The 21,385-nt window shown below is 41.3% G+C and overlaps 2 protein-coding genes across 2 annotated transcripts in view; both read right to left on the bottom strand.

The window, feature by feature from the left end:
* Positions 1-1,764: 1,764 nt before the first annotated feature.
* LOC108883425 (tubulin beta-2A chain) lies at positions 1,765-5,949 on the bottom strand. The gene is made up of 4 exons (XM_018676538.2): positions 5,689-5,949; positions 5,176-5,284; positions 3,827-3,937; positions 1,765-3,226 (listed from the first exon to the last, which is right to left on the bottom strand). Exons 1-4 carry the CDS (start codon positions 5,743-5,745, stop codon positions 2,142-2,144), a joined length of 1,362 nt encoding a protein of 453 aa, XP_018532054.1. The 5' UTR covers positions 5,746-5,949; the 3' UTR covers positions 1,765-2,141.
* A 1,296-nt stretch (positions 5,950-7,245) lies between these two features.
* The window catches only part of slc22a23 (solute carrier family 22 member 23), a 32,935-nt gene continuing 18,795 nt past the window's right edge, over positions 7,246-21,385 (bottom strand). The window contains exons 4-10 of the mRNA XM_051070000.1: positions 20,521-20,689; positions 18,665-18,792; positions 16,380-16,482; positions 15,289-15,524; positions 14,139-14,171; positions 12,586-12,709; positions 7,246-11,807 (exon numbers count right to left, since the gene is read on the bottom strand). Of these exons, the coding sequence (XP_050925957.1) occupies positions 10,526-11,807; positions 12,586-12,709; positions 14,139-14,171; positions 15,289-15,524; positions 16,380-16,482; positions 18,665-18,792; positions 20,521-20,689 (2,075 nt within the window). The 3' untranslated portion in view covers positions 7,246-10,525. The remainder of the gene's footprint in view (positions 11,808-12,585; positions 12,710-14,138; positions 14,172-15,288; positions 15,525-16,379; positions 16,483-18,664; positions 18,793-20,520; positions 20,690-21,385) is intronic.

Genomic DNA, 21,385 nt, shown 5'->3' with positions numbered 1-21,385 from the left:
ACAGAGGCTGCTTATTTACATGCTGTAGAAGAGCACATGGTTTGTAATCTTACTGTCACTAAGGTATGCATACTTGGGGGCATATAGAATAGATCATGATGAGTGTCAGTTACAGCAAGAATGAGTTTTCCGTTGAAATGGGGAAACCATTAAAAATGAATCTGGATTGACTCTCGGAAAAGTTATTAAAAAGTAAAAGAAGATTAAAACGAGGGACTTGTGCTTGTCCAGGCAGTTACTCCCTGTCATATCTTTATCTGCTTATTCAGCTTCTGGCAGTAAGCCTCCCTATTGTCAGACACAGATGCAAATGTGAGTTCTCAGGAGGTTTGTGACTTAGTGTGGTCTTTTTTTCTTATCTGAAATAACTTAAAATAGCTTTATTGGCTTATGAGTATGACTTAGCAAATTTATTTAAGCACAGGATGCATTTTAGCAATGTAATTCTAGTCCTGGCAGTATGCATGTTTTTAAATTCTCGTATTTGTCCTTGCTAATGTCAGAGTAAAAGTTGCTTATGGCTAAAGACATTTATTCAGATATCTTATTCAGCTTATTCAGTTTACTGTCATCTGCAGAAGCTTTCACTCACTTGATGGTTATGAAATCTACCACAGACCCCAAAAATATTTTGCCAATGTTTTGTTTAATTGCTTTGGTATTATACTCATATCTGACCAAAACAGAAGTGTCCTCTGGATAATAAGGCAATTACAAACACTTTTTCCCAATTTGAAACAGAGCTGTCAGTAGATATATCATTTAAACATGCTGTGAGCATTTTTGTTAATGAACCTCTCTTCAGTTCTGACATCTAGGAGAAAAGTGGATTAGCCTGTCTCATATAACGTGGAATTTGAGAGACTTATTGGCCTCATTGAGGTGATCTGGCTGACAGCTTGGAATGGACCTACAATGCTCAGTTTAGTTTCTCTTTTAATGCCTCTTTACTATTCCTTCCTCAAGGATTATCTACTTGAAATTAATATTTGCTTTTACTCTAATTGGAGAGAAATAACATGATTTACTCCAAATATACTTCTAATTACATGCTGATAAGCCTGTAATGATATGATTTTCCCCTCTAGCTTCCCATCCTCCCACCCCTCCCCAGAATTTGCTCTTTTGGCCATCAGTCTTGTCAAAGCAGATGGTTTTCATCAAGTCTGAAATGGAAAATTCTTGTGTTGACAGCCGTGACTTGGGTGTGGCCAGAAGTGCAACATATCTCAAACTTGCATAACTCTTAGATAGCTCAACAGAGAGTGTCTGCCATAATTGCCTGAATGGCAATGTATGCTCAAGTATCTTGTCAGGAGGCCCAAGCATCATATCAGCAAGTTTCATCATGTCACTGTCAAGGGTTGGATTACATTCTCAGATAATCAGTGATAAATGTGTGTTTTGCTTTCTACAGCTTTTTCTGCATTTTTCTGCAGATTTATTTATTTACTGTTGTTGGACTCCTCCCCAGGTCCTTAGGTGTATGTCAGTCTGATACTTATCTGTTTAATAATGTTGTAGATCAAGATGTCACAACAGTTTTCACTGTCTTTACACAACTCAAACCAAACATTATTCTGGTTGCTTCACCTTATACAATTTCTTACCTTGTTTGTTGCTCTCAGCACCAAGCCTATTTAGGTCTTTTCATGGGATTAGTTTAGGGCCTATGTTACGATGAGTGAAGCATGTAGCTTCCCCTTACCCACAATTACACCTCTATCAAATAGCTATCAAATAAAAACGTGACATGACATGAAGTATTGACAGTAGTGGGTGTTTTATTCAAGGCTTGAGACAGTGAATGCACGTTGAAGTAAATGTTACAAAACTGTATTTAGGACAAGACTGTACTTCTTTTTTAACACTGGCAAAGCATGACTTGGAAAAACCAAATACTATAACACTTGCATATTTTTAAATTCTAACGCCACTCGTGATCTTTGTCATTAAAAGCCATATCTATATGCAGCATTGTTTTTGCTAAACAGCTATAGTTCATCATGATCTGTACACTGCAATATGTAGTTGAACATCTGCATCTCTAGCGTGCTTCTTATGATCTCACTGCGCTGTCCAACGACAATTACTATTTGACGGGACTGGTTCGCTCAGAATGTCAGGTCAGTGTTTTATAATCAGTGGCGAACATCGTGGCGGACTTCCTCCTCATCCTCTATTTCATCTTCCTCATATTCACCCATCTCATCGGCGGTAGCATCCTGGTATTGCTGATATTCAGACACCAGGTCGTTCATGTTGCTCTCGGCCTCAGTGAACTCCATCTCATCCATTCCCTCTCCAGTGTACCAGTGGAGGAAGGCCTTGCGGCGGAACATGGCGGTGAACTGCTCTGAGATCCTCCTGAAAAGCTCTTGGATGGCCGTGCTGTTGCCAATGAAGGTGGCGGACATCTTGAGACCACGAGGTGGGATGTCGCAAACGGCGGTCTTGACATTGTTCGGAATCCATTCAACAAAGTAGCTGCTGTTCTTGTTTTGCACACTCAACATCTGCTCGTCCACTTCCTTCATGGACATACGGCCGCGGAAGATGGCCGCCACGGTGAGGTAGCGTCCGTGGCGAGGGTCACAGGCTGCCATCATGTTCTTGGCATCGAACATTTGCTGCGTGAGCTCTGGCACTGACAGGGCACGATACTGCTGACTGCCTCGACTTGTGAGAGGCGCGAAACCCGGCATGAAGAAATGCAAGCGGGGGAAGGGCACCATGTTTACAGCCAGCTTACGGAGGTCAGCATTGAGTTGGCCAGGGAAGCGGAGACAGGTGGTCACCCCACTCATGGTGGCTGATACTAGGTGGTTGAGGTCTCCGTAGGTAGGTGTGGTCAACTTCAGGGTGCGGAAGCAAATGTCATACAGGGCCTCATTGTCAATGCTAAAGGTCTCATCTGTGTTTTCCACTAGCTGGTGGACTGAGAGAGTGGCGTTGTAGGGTTCCACCACAGTGTCGGACACCTTTGGGGAAGGCATGACGCTGAAGGTATTCATGATGCGGTCAGGGTACTCCTCGCGGATCTTGCTAATGAGCAGCGTGCCCATTCCTGAGCCCGTGCCTCCACCCAGAGAGTGAGTGAGCTGAAAGCCCTGGAGGCAGTCGCAGTTCTCAGATTCCTTCCTCACCACATCCAGGACTGAGTCGACCAGCTCAGCTCCCTCGGTGTAGTGACCCTTCGCCCAGTTATTTCCTGCTCCACTTTGACCTGCATGTTGGAATGTTTAAAGACAAATCATTTTGGACAAATAATGGCATTGTTTTCTGCTGAGGTATACTTTACAAAGGATATAAAAGTTGTTGTTAACTTTATTTTGTTTTTTACTTGATTTTGATTTGGATGGCAGTGAAATTTTGCACACAAAAGTCAAGACATTATGACATGTTTTGGTTCAGGATTAAACATACATATTATCATAAAGCTTAAAAACAGGTCTTCAATTTTTGTGTATCCTGGTAAGGGAAAATGGATTGTCATCCTGTGATGCAATTTTTTTGGTCTCTGTATTCTCATTTGTGATCAGCACTGCAGCAGCATCTCAGAGTAGACTGCTTTTTCGCTGAGTCACCACAAGAGCTGTTTCAGTTTGACACAGCTGCACATGGACAATGCATCACACTACTGGCACATCACTGAGAGGCTGCAGAAGCTTTGTGCTGGGAATATACAGTACCCTGCAGTGCTCTCAGGTGAAACTAAGCACAGCTTAACAGTGTAGGACAGCAGTTGCTGACATATACACATACTGTATTGCATGTGCAGTTGGTTCACGATGAGTGGTGACATTATGATTTAATGTCCACTCACCAAAGACAAAGTTGTCCGGCCTGAATAGCTGTCCAAATGGGCCGGAGCGAACTGAATCCATGGTTCCTGGCTCCAGGTCCACCAGAATGGCACGGGGGACAAATTTACTGCCTTCATATAAAAAAGAGCAGAGGATAGAGGGATAGGGAGAAGTAATGGATGGAAGGGTGGAGTAAGATATCGACAGTCTCAGCGTGCATGATGTCAGAGAATTCGTAGTGAACCATGACTCCATTTCAAACAATTGTTTTCTCCATATTAAGTATACTGATCTAACCTAGTAACTGATTAATGCAGCAGTACTGTTTGCCATTGTAATCTCTTAGGTAAACAGCCTTTATATGTAAAGCCTGTCCATCAGGTTGGACAAAGAAAGCCTGCAGGGTGCCTTCTATTGTTTGTTTCTTGCACTTTGCTCCACCCTCTCCATCTGTGAACCTTCGTGCAAGGAAACTGCTGCAGCATGCTGCACTGCTTATTCTAGACCAGTGGGGTTTTCAATGTGCTGAGCTCTGCAGAGCCCGTTCAAACAAAGATGCGATCCTCCCCTACCCATGCCTCTTTTCCTCTTTTTTATTGTGGGAAATTAATTAGTTGGATGCTCAATTAGTCTGCATGCATTAGTAGCCCAGTAGGTGACACTGATGTCAGCATGCAAATGGAAACAAAGGATCGATAATGCTTGCTGCCAGGAATATGCAATGTTGGCCAATGTGGGCTTCCTGTGTAGGTCTTTCATTTAGCCAAAGCAGATGAATGGGCACGGTCTGATATCAAATCTGAGTACACATCAGATCAGCACTGACTTGTCCTTCACTGAACGCATTAGCCCAAAGGCTGAAACAAAAGAGCCTGGCGCTTTATGATTACGGCCTTCTTTTGCCAGGCACTGTCTGTCTTCTTAATGTACACTGACTGTGAGCAAAGACACAGGATGCATTTGGAGTGACCTTCAACATGCCATGCCAGTATAATCAGACACTGAGATGAGACCGAGGCACAGTGAGCTCGGGGGCAGCTATACAGAGACTGCAGATACCTGTACTCCCTATGGGGAGAGACAGAGGGAGGGAGAGAGACACAGGGAGACAGGGGGGGGGGGCAGAGATATTTTAGCAGTTTCACTGTCCTAATTTTTCCCTGCACTCATGGTGGGACCTACTTTTCCCCTTGCAGCTAAATTACTGACATGATCATACTGTGGCATTCAAATGAGGTCTGTGTAATGTATGGTCATGCCAGGATAATGAGCAATGGAAACAAAGCTTCGTGAGGTGATGAGTTATTCAGATGCGAACATATGATTTATTTTGGAGTTGTTTTTTTTTTTTTTTGTTTGTTTTGTTTACCTGATGCCTCATTGTAGTAGACATTTATCCTCTCCAGCTGCAGGTCACTGTCACCTTGGTAACTACCGGTGGGATCGATTCCATGCTCGTCACTTATCACTTCCCAGAACTAAGATGCGACAAACATAATCACATCAACTTCAGTTGTCGGGGGTCGTATAGCAGCGGATCGTGGCATGAAAACGAGTTAAAGCACGTGCATCAGGTCTTATTCTGGTAATTGCACATCTGCTCGCCGAGAAAATGACGCGCATCAGTGAGGGGCCACATCACTGCGGCCGCTGGGTCTGAGCAAAACCCAGCCCGACTGAACCGCACCCTTCACATAAATCAACAATTCAAAATCTATCTCAAACTCTTTTTGAAGATAGATTTCTTAAAATGATCCTTTAATGAATGAGTCTATAAATTATTCAATAGAAAAACCTGGAAAATAACACGTGCAACGCTCCGCATTAAAATTACAATTACTTAATTTGCTCTCCTGCCTAAATTCAATGATAATATGTATACCTTCGCCCCAATCTGATTTCCACACTGCCCAGCCTGGATGTGAACGATTTCCCTCATGGTGCGCTGCGGATGCGGGCAGAGAGCGTCCTGTCTTGACTTCACCAGCGTCCAGTCTTCAGTCTCTTGCCGCTGTGTTTCTCAAAATCAGCACTTGCCTCATTTCTAGGGCGAGTGTCGAGCCGGCGAGATAGATAAACGTGGTGCTGGTCGGATGACGTTACACCCAGCGCAGCATCCCCAGTATCCCCGTCAGCCAATAGGAGCGCCCCGGTTTGATGCAGTGGACCGGAGGATCATGCTGCATCATCCTCCTGACATCACCCTGTCCCATGCAGGGAAAATGTAGCTCCCCCTTTTTCTTCTTATTGCTGGACAGGTTGTTCTAGAAAGTCTTAAGCAATTGTTTTCCCTGCCAGGGAATGTAAACTTTATTGAGATAATGCTGAAGACTGCACATGTGCTGATTCACTCAGGACTGAGGTGGGTGGGTAACATGTTAACAAGCAAGAATACAGTAAGCTATCTGTACAAGGGAGCTTGTTGTTTCAAATCCCAGGATGAAAAATACAGTTTGATATTCTGAATATGCATTTTATAACCAGTACCAGAGTGACTCACTAGAGGATCCTGGGGCAAAAATGAGCTGTAGGCCTTTATTGATGCCCCCACCTACACCCCACCTTCTGTATGTTATTTAGTTAGTTATTTTGTTTGTTATAGTTTGATTAAGCACAATTTTGCCAAAGGATTCACACCATGTAAGCATGATATCAAGTCAACTTCAAGTCATACTTGCATAACTGACTTGAATTGAACAAATGGCAGCCAGTGCACCACTTTGAACCAGAGAGAAATAACAGTTTGTACAGACATTCATGGTCCTATGAGGATGAATCCAAATAACTTTTGTAACTTTTGTCCCCTGACCTTTCCTCTAGTGCCACCATGGCCCACTATATGGTTTGTCTTGAAGTTTGGTACAAACATTAATTTTCCCCCCGGGATGTGTTGTAAAAACAAAACAAAACAAAACATTTTTAAATTGGTTTATGACAAAATACCTGCAAAACAAATGACATACTCCCTCTGTTTAGTGCTAATGTTAGCATGCTAAATAGGTAAGATAAGATGCACATGCTAAACATTAATCTTAATCTGAGCCTGTTAGTTTTGTCACTGTCACTGTGTCACTGTGAGCATGTTGGTATGCTAACATTGCCTAAGTACACCCAAAGTCCTTATAGGCTTCATGGATGTGTTAGCATGGTTGGAGACTCTTAGCCTTGTCAGTTGTGTTTTAGTGATGTATATCACCTAACACGTTTGTTCTTAATCAAATGAACAGAGTGTAATACAGAACTTTCAGGGCCCCAGGAGATCCGGGGGAGTTACCTGCTATGAGAGGGAGGTGCGAGACTTTTTCCTTCTTTAGAAGTAGTCTTCTTAGATACAGTGCCTCCAGCCAGCAGTGAACATTTGAATGTTATTTTGGTTGGGCTCTGCTGTTGATAAAATCCACGAGAAGTTGCTATAAAAGAAAAGATACTGATATTCATAGTTGATCAATAAATAGTGGTTTATTTTAACAACAGGTATGGCTTATATACAAGTGCATTATGTCTGTTAAAACAAAAACAAAATGAAACCAAACATTTGGAAATTATAAATGGTACAATCCATGGTTTTTACATTCATTCAAATCTCCCGTCAAGAGATTCTGAGTCGCACGGTTGAGAGGAGCAAAACCTGAAATGTGTACACTGGGGACTTCATGTCTCTGAGGCTCTTATTTACCAAAACTATTCACCAGTCCATCCATATTATGATCCGGGATCTTTCATGTTATCGAACCTGGGTGTTTCCACACATTAATTACTTACAAAGACAAAACCCATTCTTTTTTTTTTGCTTTTCCACTAGTGAGTGTCTGCCTGTCGACCCTATAGCTGGTGCTTACATTGCTTTGGATTGCTTTCATTGATTTTTTTTTTTACTTTCATTTTACTTCAAATAAAATGGAACCAAATGCTTACTAAGAATGATGTCAGAGCTCCCATCAGCACTATAAACAGCTGCATGGGGAGTTGTGAGAGTGGAAGCAACAGATCTCAGAGAAGTCTCTGGTTGTATTGTGCTGTGTCATTGTCTTTACACTGGTGTTGCATGGAGTTTAGGGTGATACACAGTTCAACATCTGCAATACGCACACATAGACACAGAGACCAACACTCACAGACAACGAGAACTCGGAGTAATGTGAAGCTACTGACCACTGCAGTCAACCCACTCTATACTGCAGATGCCAAGAATTACTTATTAAATCCAGGCTCAACACCCTGTTCCACAAAGTATATTACATGTGGGTCTACTGTAAAAATTAATATATAACTAGTAATTTCTGGTATTGTATTCAAAATCCCACTCCATTTTCCCTTTTTTTTTCTTTTTCTTTTTTTCTTTCATTCTTTTTTTTTTTTTTTTTTACTGTCAAGATGCCAAGCTCCATCAAATCTGACATCACATGATTGCAGGGCATTGTGCTTTGAGGCTTAGCAGCAAGGCATATGTATGTTAGACATTAAATGTTCTTACGAATCTAACAATAAATGGAAGTTGGTTGACTTGATGATCTCTTAAAAGAGCATCCAGATTCAATCAAAAATAGAGCTTTCATACTTTGAGTCAAGCTTCATTTAAGGAAAAAAAAAACAGGTTTGGCCAGTCATTCAAGATAGCAAAAGATATGTGCTGTAGCCTTTGTCAGTGCACATCTGACTTAGATAAAAACAAAAAGAGAATTTAGGTGAGTGAAGTACCTGTAAGGTTCTTCATAAGTGTACCATAAGATGGTGAGAATGACAGAAAAACTCTCTGTTAAGTCTGTTAAGTGTCAGCTTTGACTCCTGAATGACACCTTAATAGATCACAAATACTCCCTGGATAAATGTAATATGATATACTGTGAGAGAGTTTTATCACATTTGAAATGAAAAGACATCATTCAGTTGGCTCTAAGGTTTTACAGTACAGTGTAATTATTATTATTACTTATCATCATTATTATTATTATTATTATGAGGATTGTTGTAAACAGTGGTCTATCCATAATCACACATCTTTCTTAGACAAAACAACCTCCAATGTATGAAGTATGTAACTACAACTAAGTTACACACATATTTAAGTCAAGTATAATGCTGTCCATAGATGGACATGGACTTTGGAAGAAAAAGTGCCTCCTTTAGCAAGAGTCTGTCAATTTAAGATTATGAATAGGTTTATCTATAAATAAGGATTTGACCTGTATTCTAAAATGTCATTTTGACAAATGCACAAAATATTGCATTTTTTCTTTTAGGTAAACTTAGTTGTGCATGTGTACTGTATGAACACATTAACATACATGAACTATGTTAATGCCAGAACATGATTTGGAAAACACACTGAAAAAGGTTATGTTGTGACAGTTGGCAATCACATCAAACATTTTGTCACCCATGGGTTTCATTTTAAAAAATAGCTTGTGTGTGTGTGTGTGTGTGTGTGTGTGTGTGTGTGTGTGTGTGTGTGTTTTGTTGTTTTTTTAAGGTTTGCTAGTTTGTTTTTGCTGACAGGTTCACAATTATTTTCATGCTTTGTCCCCACTGCAAATAATGAGGTGCCACCACACTGAGGTGCCACAAATACTGTTAGAATGAAGTATAGCTTTATACAATAAGGGCACGCCATGGGAGATTGTTCAAAATAATACTTTGAATTTTTTTTTTTAAATGAATCAAGCTCAACAACTAATTTTGCATTTACTTACAATATCACATTTACAAATAAAAGCATTTGCATACCAGAAATTTCATTGACTGAAACGATTGGAAAAATAAAATTTTCTTCAGACCAACAAAAAAATGGGTCATTCTTTACGCCAATGTCACTGTTCATACAGTGAACCACATGTTGACTAAAGTTATTTAGCTCAATCTCATCTTTCAATTCTAATTCTTTAAATGATGACACAGACTTTTATAATTTGAGAAATAATCAAAGTCTTTTGAAACTGATCATCTGATTCAGTTTAATCCACATACAGTCTATGGCAGGGGACTGCACTAAACAGTATTTCCCAAAATACTGTGTCAATGCTAATGTTTTGGCACTATGTCTACATTTAATTTTGGTCAGAGAAGTTTTTGGCATTGTATTTAGAAAAGTAATTCCAATTTGTATTGTTTACCTCTATAACAGCAAAAAGTACTTTGTAACATTCAGATCTTCTTGTCCACACAGGTAAGGCGATTTTTTTTTCTTTTACAAATATGTTAGATGGACATTTTACTTGAGCAAAAGTACCAGTGATTAGATTTTTTTGTTGTTTGTTTGTTTTTAGCATCATTGCATTTTTCACCAGTCCTGATGACACGTCTCAGTGATTGTGGGTATAGTTGTAAGTCTCTTTAAAATGACAGACAGTGATTTCCCATTCATTTACATCAAAGTAGTTTATAGGCTGGTGATTTCCAGTGACATTCAAAAAGAGCAGAAGATACTGTCACATTGTCACAAACCAGCCTCTGGCACTCTCTCGCTTGCGTGGTCTCATTTATTGGCTAAATGCAGGAAAGAGGGGGGTGGTGGGGACACCGAGAAACGTACAACAACTTTGTAAGACATGTCTACGCAACTCCAGGTGGGGACAGTCTTCATTAAGTTCCTGAAGTCTGAGCAGGACAGTTCTTGCCACACACAACCCCCTTACCCCCTTCCTTCTTCCACAGGTATTCATATGATGTGGGCTGCCTCCTGGTGCAACCGTAAAGCTTCTTTTCCTGGCTGCAACACTAGATCACGACGACTCCACGCCGTTGACAGTGTTGTTTTCTGTGCTGGCACTGTCCCTGATGGGGAGGACACCAGAGTCTATGGGGGAGGAGACGGTGCAGTCCACTAGAGAGGGGGGGGTTGCTTCTGTAGAGCCTGAATCTGTGACAAAAGTTGGTACTGTATCTAAGACAAGGGGAGGAGCTGAATCTGGTACAGTGTCTATGACAGTCAGAGGAGGGGGTGGAGATTCATCTACTATTTCTAACTGGATGGGAATGCCAGAGTGTGTACTAATGGAGGGTGGAGGGTCAGTGGAACTGTTGGAACTGTCTGTTATAGGAACAGGAGAGGGAGCAGGGGATGGAGGGAGACTGTCATGCATAGATGGAGTAGGGGAGTCCGCTGAAGTGGCATAAGTGTCCTCTGGCAAAGCTGGGTCAAGTTCCAGGGCGATATTGTCAATGTCATTACTTAAGGGGTTTGGGGATTCTAATGTGGAGCTAGGCAGGGGCTCAATGATGGGTGTGGTGCAGATCAATAAGGAGGCGGGCACAGTTTGAGGAGCAGGGGGAGCAGAGGAGTCCAATGAAGGGGCAGGGGGAGCAGCTGACTCTTTTATAGGTAAAATACCAGTGTCATTCATCTCAGGAAGGGTAGAATCCGTCAATGGCTCAACCGCATCCTGGACTATCTCTGGAGGTTCTTCAGCACTGGCTAAAAGTGGGTCAGTGATGCATGGGGCTTTGTGTAAAGGAGTGGAAGACAGCAGGTGCTCTTTGCTGGCATGTATGACGCCATCTTTACCCAGTGCTGTTATGGGGGTCGAGGATAAAGGTGGAACCGACTGACTGTTAGGGTCTTTAAGCTCAGGCTTGCCGGAATGCACCTCCATGAATGCTGGGGCAGACATATCTCCGACCGACGGGGCGGTCAAGTCGACAGCCGACGAGGCAGTGGAGTCCATGGTGGACACTGCAGTGGCTGCCGCCTCATGGAGTGGCGTATCGTGCACCCTGGTATAGTCCCTGCTGCTCTCAGATTGGGCCAGCAAGAGGCGCTGTTCTCCAGGTTTCCTCGGGGGAAGGAGGGGTTGACGAGTGTAGCTCTCGCCGTCAGCCAGAGTCTCGGGGAGGGGCTGGTAGCGGGTCTCTGGCAGCAGGAGAATGCAGATGATGCAGATGAGGGTGCAGCAGGCAAAGATTATGTGGTGAAGGAAATAGCCCTTCTGATTGTGGAGCTCCATAATGGGTGCAGTCAGCATGCCGAAGCCAGCGCTGGCTAGCACCAAGCCCAGACCACCACCCCTATGGAAAGACAGCAAGCAGTGTCATCTGGTAGGATTTAAGGAGATCACCCATAAACCATCCAAAAGGGAAGACAAAGTTATAATAGAATTACAGTAAATTGTGAACTATACAGTACGTTGTACTGCATAACAATCACCTAAATCGCTTATATAAAGGGAAAGCTCTTATTTTTGCACTGTGGCTCTGTTGACGTATCACTGCCATTTCAACAAACAGCAGCAGAGAGTGCTGCAGTACCACCAAACGCCCTCCTCTTCATGCTGTCTCATTCCTCTCTTGCAATTGCCTAAATTCACCACCATGGGGTGCCATTCGAGCACTGTCAGCAGAACAGCAGAACAACACCCCTTACATAACCCCAGATAATGAACATCCAGTGCTGTGTCATATATTCTCATGGGGGGTGGCTAATTTGTACAAGATGTGGATTACATTTGACACTAGACTGCGAAAGTCTGTTGTTTCCAGTAGCTCAATGATTTCATACCCGCCTTTAACCGGATGAAGAGCAGCTAATCCATCTGCAGGAACATGTTATGTGATGAGAACCAACAAAAGAATTTACACCTGTTGTATTTTTCTTATTAGTAGTAACTTAATGACATTTATATATCCACTACATGAAGTAGAACAAATATGAACAGACAGTCACCTAAATGTTTAGGTGACAAAATAAGTTGTGCATAAAAATTAAAAAAAACAACAACAACAGAAAACAGATCATTTACTCATTTACTCCCATGATGGTGCAGTCCTGGTGTTTTGGTGGGCTTACCTGATCACAGTAGGTGTGATCTCAGCACAGAAGAAGATGCTCAGGTTGCTGACTGCGTGGGAGGAGAACATGCCAATGATGGAGAAGGCAATGGAGAAGTTCTTATTCAGCGTACCTGAGCTATCTGCAGACAGAGCAGGGGATACACACATATGGCAAGTTAGACTCAGTACCCTGAGTAGTCCTTATAAGGAAGACAGTGCTGTACATGTAAATAAGGAGGGAAAAAAGGAGGAGAAAGGAACCAATTTAATACTGGGAGAAAAGAACAGTTTCCCATAATGATTTCAAATAGTAAAAATTAAGGATTTACGGAGGCAAAGAAACTGAAATGGCCCAGTTATGAAATGTAACCACTACTCAATAATGTTAAAATTTAAATACAGCTGGAATATTTTACTTCAAAAACCATCTTTATGCGTTTTGAGTGCCAACAGTTTCTCAATTAAATATCATTGGTAGCTGTGATTTTCAATTGTGAATTATTCTGATTTTTTAATTTATTTAATTTTTCAATATGAATTGTGCACTTTTCAAATCACGTTTTTGAAACACTACATTTCCAGAAATATCTTCTGTAAAGTATCTTCTGGAAATGGCCATTCAAACCACATATTCAGCAGTGTTTATATTTCAAAATTAGGTACTCAGTTTCTAAAACAAAAAACAAACTCTTGTGGCATTTCTTTGCTGCCATACAATACCACACACTGTATCACCTCAGTAAAAGAGATTATTCTAATAATCTGGTTGTGCAACCATCATTTATGTCAATATATGTCTACTATACCTCAAGGACAAGATATTTGAGAGTTACAGAAACTGGATTTCTCATTACAATTACTTTCTAACTACCTTTGACAAGACCTGGAGATATGCTGATAAGCTTTGGTCAAATAAAATGTTACGGTTTCGCATCATGTATCCTTATTTTGATGAGTTACTGAGGAATAGACCCGCACACAAAGAGCCTACAAAAAGCCCATAGATGGTTTGAATACAGACCATCTTCATATTTTCATTTTATGAATCAGACATGTTGAGGATGGCATTGACAGGATCAGAAGAAACTGCTCTGTGATCAGCTCTTGCTTCTCACAGGGGGATTAGTGTGGGGAGAATAAAGAGATTGATAAACAAGAGGAGAGCAGTGAAGGAAGGCTGGTGGTGAGATTCACAGCTCTATAGCAAAGAAGTTCACCCTTAACACAAAGGGGATAAATAAGTGAAAAGCTAGTTATAATTACATCTAGGACTTCATTATGGGTCTCTGCTGGGCCTGTATATGACTAATAAATTACTGCATCATATCTGCATGCAGCACATTTTCTCAAACCTCATCAAGATAGCACAGCAATCTAAGTGATGTGATAAGAGTCATTGAATAAGATGATTCAATTCACACTTAGAAAGAATGAAAAGCTGATAAATAGGACAGTGGGGGGGGAAAACATCTAAGCAGAAGTACTCAGCTACTGATCAGTTTATCTACCCAACCCAGACATCATCAGCAAATAAAAGACTTAAGAAAAGAAATTAATGGATGACCCTACCTATATTCAGATGGCCGCTGTATTTCCCCAGCACTAGAGGAGAATTAAAAGAAATCAAAAGGTCAGTATCAGTAAAAAACATAAAAGTTGCATCATACACACTCAGATAATGGATTAAAAACAAAAACATACACAAATGTTGCACAGAAATTGTCAACACAGTGTAACTCCAGCTGGGAGCATGAATCATGAGGATAACCTTGATGTGTTGACTCAGGTTAAACATTAAGTCTCGCTCATTTGTAACTGAATAAACTGACTTGTGTACTGTTTTGATCATCTGGAGCACTTTTTGGTACACATTGACTAAAACAGCAATTTGTAATCGTGTTCGACTACTCCATTACAAACAACTAAATTTAACTGAGCTCTTACATGGTCCACTCACAACAATGAATGCAAGCTTTTACAGCAGGAAGCAGCAGGATATGAAATGCCACTGTGGCTGCACTATGTCTGTAAAACCTGCAACAAACACGTATTCCCACATTTTCTGTATTCAGTAAATTGTTTGATAGTTAATTTGTACATTAATGGAAGACGCTGGCAGTATTCTATATTTTCCTCACTATCACCAAATCCCACGAAAAGACCAATGTATTAGTCTGTCTCTCAGTATTTTCAACTTCCCTACCTTGTCTGTAGCATTCAGCCCAAAGCTCAGTTTTTCATAATTAAGATGCACATCTTAATAGCACCTCTTAATTTTACTAATATACATGTTATGTCTTTCTTGTCTTATGAATACACATACAGTAATGTAAAAACAGCAAGTTGTGCTGTTACGAGAAGTTTCATGCTGGAACTATTTCAGACCAAGGTTTATTTATTTATTTAGTTTGAACATAGCCAAGCTAGCTGTTTCACCCTGGCTTCTAGTCTTTATGCTCAAATCCCCTGCTGCCACCAGCTTTATATTTAGCCTACAGACATTAAGGTGGTATTGATCTTCTCATAAAACTTTCCGCAAGTAAGCATATCTCCCAAAATGTTGCACTGTTCCTTTAATGCAACCAAAGAACTCTTGGAGAATTGGAGCTATAAAAATATCAATAACAAATTCAATAAACTACATCATAGTGGCATCACTCTTCAAGAATGAGCAGAATTTCACATGTCAGTGGACATCTGTTATTCATAATGTACTCACAGTTGAGCAGGCCCAGCTGCAGCAGAGATGCTAGGGCAGTGATGATCATGAACATAAGGAGGCCCCCCCGCCGGCCCATCAGACCCACGGCTGGGCACAGCGCCATGCAGGACGCCACCGCGATGCCCGCCATGGTGTAATAGTCTGCATAGAAGTTATGGAACATGGTGGTTTCCTGGGCTTCGGGGTCCATCATGCTGCGGGCAAAGCAGTGGTGGATCCCGTAGCCTGTTAGCCTGCGTGAAGAGCGTAAAGCGGGAGAAAAAGTGAGGTAAAAACAAGACATATCAAAGACTACAGTGGCTAAATTAGGGGATACTGGAGAGAAGATGTCGGGGGAAGGTAGTGACAGGAGTGTAGGAGAGAAAAGAATAAAAGGTGAACAGAGAAAAATAGAGGAATAAACTGATATACACAAAGGGAGAAGATAACAAGAACGGAGAAAATAGATACAAGCAAATGGTTGTGTATAGAGAGAGAGAAGAGGAATAGGGACAATATTGTGTTTGCTCTCATCTCCAAGTATCTCATGCACACATGTAAACACTGGCTTATTGGCACACAAAGCACACGCCCCACAAGCATACAGCAAAATAAAAAAAAAAAAAGGCTAGCAAACACTCACACCCTTTCTCCTGGTTGTCTAATGTTTCATCATCATAAGGACACAGCTCATGTAAAATTTATGCTGACTTGGGCAGCCAGGGACACGATGCGCTGAAGCAGAGCTAAAGCTGGGCCTGCCTAGCTAGGGATGAGGTCTCAGATGGAGAGAAGAGGAGAGAGCTCTCCCACTGGAGATGAAAAGAGAGAGCAGCACAAATGTGGAAGGACAAAAGCAGCGAGGGCCACTGATCAATGCCGTATCGAGCCTCCAGGTTAATAGTGGCATCTTGACTGTACAAAATGGCGTGCCTGAGCTGGCACTGCCTCGCCCTACACACACATACACACACACTTATACAAGCTTGCACACACATTTCCTTTTTTTCTCTCTGTTTTTTTGATCCTCCCACATACAGAAGCACCTTGACACATAAATGTCAGTTTTGACAGTTTTCTATGCGCTAAATCGTAACACAAACACTTACGAGTTGACACAGAGCACAACAATGTTTTTCCACAGGTTTCTTGTCCCGACCATTTTCACGATGCACGTCTTTTTGGGCTTCTTTTGAAGAGCTCTCTGCAGTTCTGGAAACAAGAAAACAAATTCACTTGAGCCTGACCAACATGTGACGTTTGAGGCTGATATGAATTTAAAAATTACTTAGCATTCATTTCTAGGTATTTTATAACTTTAAAACAATGCAAGGGACGGCCATTTTGAATAGAATTTACATATAATTTATGTACAATTGTCACTTCATAGAGGCATTACTGTTGTTTTTTGGTCTTTATTATTATAAAGTCTATTCCTGCAACGTGATTGGCATTTGTGATTCATTTCTGTCTGTGCTATCTAAGCATGGAAATTAATTATATAAAAAAACGTATCAATCATTTGTTATATTTCTATGGAGGAAAATGATTTCATTCTATATTGCGATATAAATTTATATTGCAATAATTATTGTTATTGTTTTATCATCCAGCCCTAATTTGGGCCCAAGTTTTCTTTCATTTTTGTTTTTGGTTTTCCCCACACAAAAACAAAAAAAATACTTATGGCCTCAAATTTGGTTTAAGGATAGCTGCGAAAAACATATCTATTGAGGCAGGATATTTACAGTTGAATATCAAGGATGATAGTAAGGGCAATCATAAGATGCTAATATATACACAGAAATTCTCAAATATCTGTGATAAAGTATAAAAATTATGTGTCAAAATATGTGTCAAATGTATCTGGAATGGCAGCCAATGAGATAGTTCAATTCCAATATATCTGTAATAAATAAATAAGCTGATGTGAGCCCATATATCAACTTGCTGATACAGTATTGCTGTAGTTCTTATCATGTCAGACTGAGTTTTCAGGCCAAAGTAAAGTTCGACAACAGTCTGGGTTCTCAAAGAGTCAAACAAGGACGCCCCTGATTCATTGCAACCACAGAAAATTCCACATGTATTTTTAATGAGTATGTTTCATCCCACACGACTAGACTCCTGCTGCTCTGCCAGACAGGTACGACAATGCTCACGGAGGAACAGGAACAGTTCCTGACAGGGCAACACCCCTGAGCCTTTTCGCTGATACGTGACATGGCACGCGGTTGATGTTTTGGTATTGGGTCGCGGGTTGCCACAGAAACACACCTCTGCTTTGTGATACTGCACATTCATGTTGACTCAGACATGTGATAGCATTCCACACCACCGCCTCAAGGTTATCTCTGACTGTATCACTCAGGCTTTCCAGTGTGATCCCCTGGCTGAGCTACAAACCTATCCTGACTGAGATCTATGCAAATCACTTCGCTCACTTCCGAAAGATGACTTCATTGGTAGTTACACATACATGTCTATACATGAAATCAATGTTTTCCTTTCCTCAAGTCCCCTTATATAACAGCAGTAAGTACATTCAGTGCCCAACATTATATTTAGTGCTGAGCACTTGAAAGTAGGAAATATTACTGTAAGGGTTGGGGACAGCCTGTTACTATAAAAACAAGAGAGGATAAATTAATGTCTGTGGCAATGTACCTTTCTCATTGCTGCATCAGCACATAGTCTCTGAGTTCTAAAAACTCAGTGCAGTCAATTTCACACCGAGTGGTTCCTCTTTGAGCCTTTCCCCACCGTTGAAATGTCTTTTTTTTTTTTTTTCAAAAGGTATTGATAATTACAGCAAAGCGATGGCAGGCCCAAAAGCAGAGAAGGTACGCCACATGAAAGCAACTGTTAAAGTGAAATACAAGCGCAATCTGCTGTAACATTTAACAAGAGCACAGTCCCCTCTGCTCTTTGCCTCTGGCAGGTCTTCTGAACACAGACATTAACAGTTAACTGGGGGGGGGGGGGTCAAAGTGCCTGACCCACGTCCATCTGCCGTCTGTACACCACCCTGTCTGCTAATGTCCACCTACCCGAGCTATAATGAAATTAATGAACGTTCTAGAGTGTCATAATGTAACGTTCGACGCCCACTGCTACCTCTGGGGTGGCATGTTGCTATGGTAACAAGACAGGAAATAGATATAACCTTGTCAATTTGGCTTATTTAGGAAAGCACAGCTGGGGATACTACTTACATACCCTGCCCTACAAAGAATTTAAAAAAAAGATTTCCTAGACAACACTGCAGCAAATACACAAAGACACAATGATGACTTAATAACATAAAAACACATCAATAAGTACATACAGTAATCATAAAACCAGCCTCTTACTGCAGATTTTTTTTTTAAATTTATGTCAGTGAATGTGTTACCTGTGAGGATGTTATCTGTGTCGAGCTCCATATTCACTCTGTTTTTCTCTGCTATGTGTCCCATGATCCACTTGGAGCGGCAATACTGCTGAGTGGCCAGCAACCAACGCAGTGACTCAGGGAAGATCCTGTCAAAAAGGCGGGGGATGTCCTTGTTAACAAGGCATGAAAAATGAGTCAGAATGAAATAAATCCCCCTTCTAAGAGACTGTTTGAAATCTCACTTAATCAGGGTTAGCAGCACTAAATCTTGTTTTTGTTAACCGGCACGCCATTTCAACACATTTTAAATTAAATGCAGACAAGTGCTAGCATTATAAATTGTGTCCTGAACAGGAAATCAGTCCACTGGAATGTCACACAAACACTCACACACCATTTACAAGCAGTGAAGAGTCTCAAATTATTCTGAGCCTGATGTCTTCAGAGTGGGGGCGACAAATAAACACATGACTGCCAGCCATTGTTACTGCTGTCCCTGATTTCATTTGCTACGCTCTATTATCTCATACAGTAGTTGTATTACATTGTGTTGCACATATTTCTGAACGGTCATGTCTCTCCTTGCAGAATATGTTGTCTTGAAGACAGTCAGCAAAAACAGCGCCACGTTCCTCAGGTGATTGAAATTCTCTGGAGCAGATGTCTATGATATAAAAGCGCAGGTTTCTGCAGGTGATCTTACGCTGGTGTGGTCCATGACTGTTTCCACAAATCAGCAAACCTGGATCACCTGCAGTGTCACAACTCTTCAGCCCAATCAGCTGTTTTATTCGCTGAGTCAGCTGCTGTTTTGAGTCCAATTTGTGCCCATAAAGGCTGTCTGGTTTAATCAAGACGTCGAACACGGGTCTATACCTCTGAAATTCCCAAAGTTCTCTTGTGAGAAGGAACTTGTGCCGTATGGACAGCGCCCAATGTAGAAAGAGGCCACAGTGTTGCAGAAAAAGAGAAATATTTTGTCAATAGAAGGTTGACCTGAGTTCATTCATTGTGAAATGTCAAGTGATATCTGTTTAAAAAAATATCAGTCACGTCCTTGAGTTCTGATGATGAATCACAGCTGACAGCGAACTGTTACAAACCCTCTTACAGCTTGGCTACCAAACTGCTGAGTGATATCTTAATATAAGTAATCAATAACAGCAGATCTGACATTTTGAAACAAAAATTTTAACCAGTGTAACAATGACTACACTGCTGCATGCCTAAGGTTTCTGACTCCTGCATTGTATCATCCCAGCACTGTGGAAATCACCCATCAGTCCTGCTCTCCTGTGCTCCACACTGAGTTAAGCGCAGTGTATCACCGATATTGATGTTTGATCAGATTAATGCTTTGGAGTAACTTTTGATTGTTTCTGAGTGGAACCCCCCCCCTTTGTTCTTCACAAACACCATGGAAGGAAGCCAAGGTCTTTGATACACTGTGATAAAAATCCATATTCTTGGATTTTCTTCTGCTGACTTTCAGCAGTGCTGTGGAGCACTGGGCAGATACACGAGTATTTATTGCCTGAACTTTGGCAAAAAAAAAAAACAGAAAAAAAGGAGCCTGCAGTCACAGTGGAGGTCACTGCAAATGGGTTGACAGAAAGACGTTACATTTAATGAAGCTGATACTTCACTGTTGGAGAATGTCCTTGTCTCCACTGCTTTGTTAACACCATGTAAATTTGTGAAAGCATCTTTGGCTTAACAAGGTTTGTTTAAAATGTAACCTGTGTAGATTTTATTGCAGATGGAACCACATATTTCAGCAGTGGAAGCATCTTATGTAAGCTTTAAAAACTTACAACAGACCAACAAGACAAGTCTGTGCTAAAGTGCAGCAGATGCTCGGGTCTTTTCCTTACCAGATGTAGGACAGCATCAGCAGTAGGGGGCAGATGATAACAGCCTGGAGTACCTGCCAATCACGACAGAGGTAGGCCACACCGGGCATCAGCAGCTGACCGCCCAACACCACAAAACTGGCCACCATGGTCATGGAAAAGCGCCATCCTGGCATGCACAGCTCGATCCCTGGCAGAGGGCAGACAAAAAGGGAGAGAAGAAAAAGAGAGAGAAAAGAAAGAAAAGAGTGTGTGTTATTATGTTACGTTTTCTGCAAGGGAAAAAGACACAATGAGTATGTGTGTATGACAACAGGGCAAATGCCACATTTCCACGAGTACAGGAGGAATTATATTAATAGAAGACTAGATCTGAACAATGATTAGATTTGCCTTTGTGCCGACAGAAACGGGCCAGAGTTGATGAATCAACCGTCAAAACAGAACACCTCCTCTGGCTAGGTGAGGCAGACAGGCCAGAACACGGATCCTCACGATGATGATGATGATGATCTTCGTGAAAAGAGGTTTTTGTTGTCCTGATTCAACACAGGCATAATTCCTAGGCCGTCGTGCAGCATGACTACTACTGTACTAATACTGTGACCTTTTAACACAGGGGAACACCTTGTAATAGTTTACACTTGTTTTCCTAACTAGGCACGGGGGCCAGTGCAGCCCCAGTTAGAGAAGCATGCAGAAAATGTGTGTCAGTCAATGCTGAAAAAGAATCAAGAGGAAATGAATCGATACGTTTAACTTTAATGTCACTTAACTAGCAAGAATGCCAAACATTCGATGATTCAAGCCTCTCAATTGTAAAGATTTGCTACTTTTCTCTGTTTAATATCAGTATGAGTTTGAATTTTGGACTGTTAGGTGATTA

Source organism: Lates calcarifer, linkage group LG4 (assembly GCF_001640805.2).
Source record: "Lates calcarifer isolate ASB-BC8 linkage group LG4, TLL_Latcal_v3, whole genome shotgun sequence".
Classification (NCBI taxonomy): domain Eukaryota; kingdom Metazoa; phylum Chordata; class Actinopteri; family Centropomidae; genus Lates; species Lates calcarifer.
Note: the sequence above shows the minus strand (reverse complement) of the source record. Positions and strands in the feature narration are given on the sequence as shown.

What these genes read in the sequence shown, in the direction of transcription:
- LOC108883425 (XM_018676538.2), bottom strand. Translation starts at nt 5,745, where the DNA reads ATGAGGGAAATCGTTCACATCCAGGCTGGGCAGTGTGGAAATCAGATT. An exon ending in CTACTACAATGAGGCATCAG is followed by an intron (nt 3,938 to 5,175) that starts GTAAACAAAACA and finishes TTTTATATGAAG; the next exon opens with GCAGTAAATTTGTCCCCCGT. An exon ending in GCCGGACAACTTTGTCTTTG is followed by an intron (nt 3,227 to 3,826) that starts GTGAGTGGACAT and finishes TCCAACATGCAG; the next exon opens with GTCAAAGTGGAGCAGGAAAT.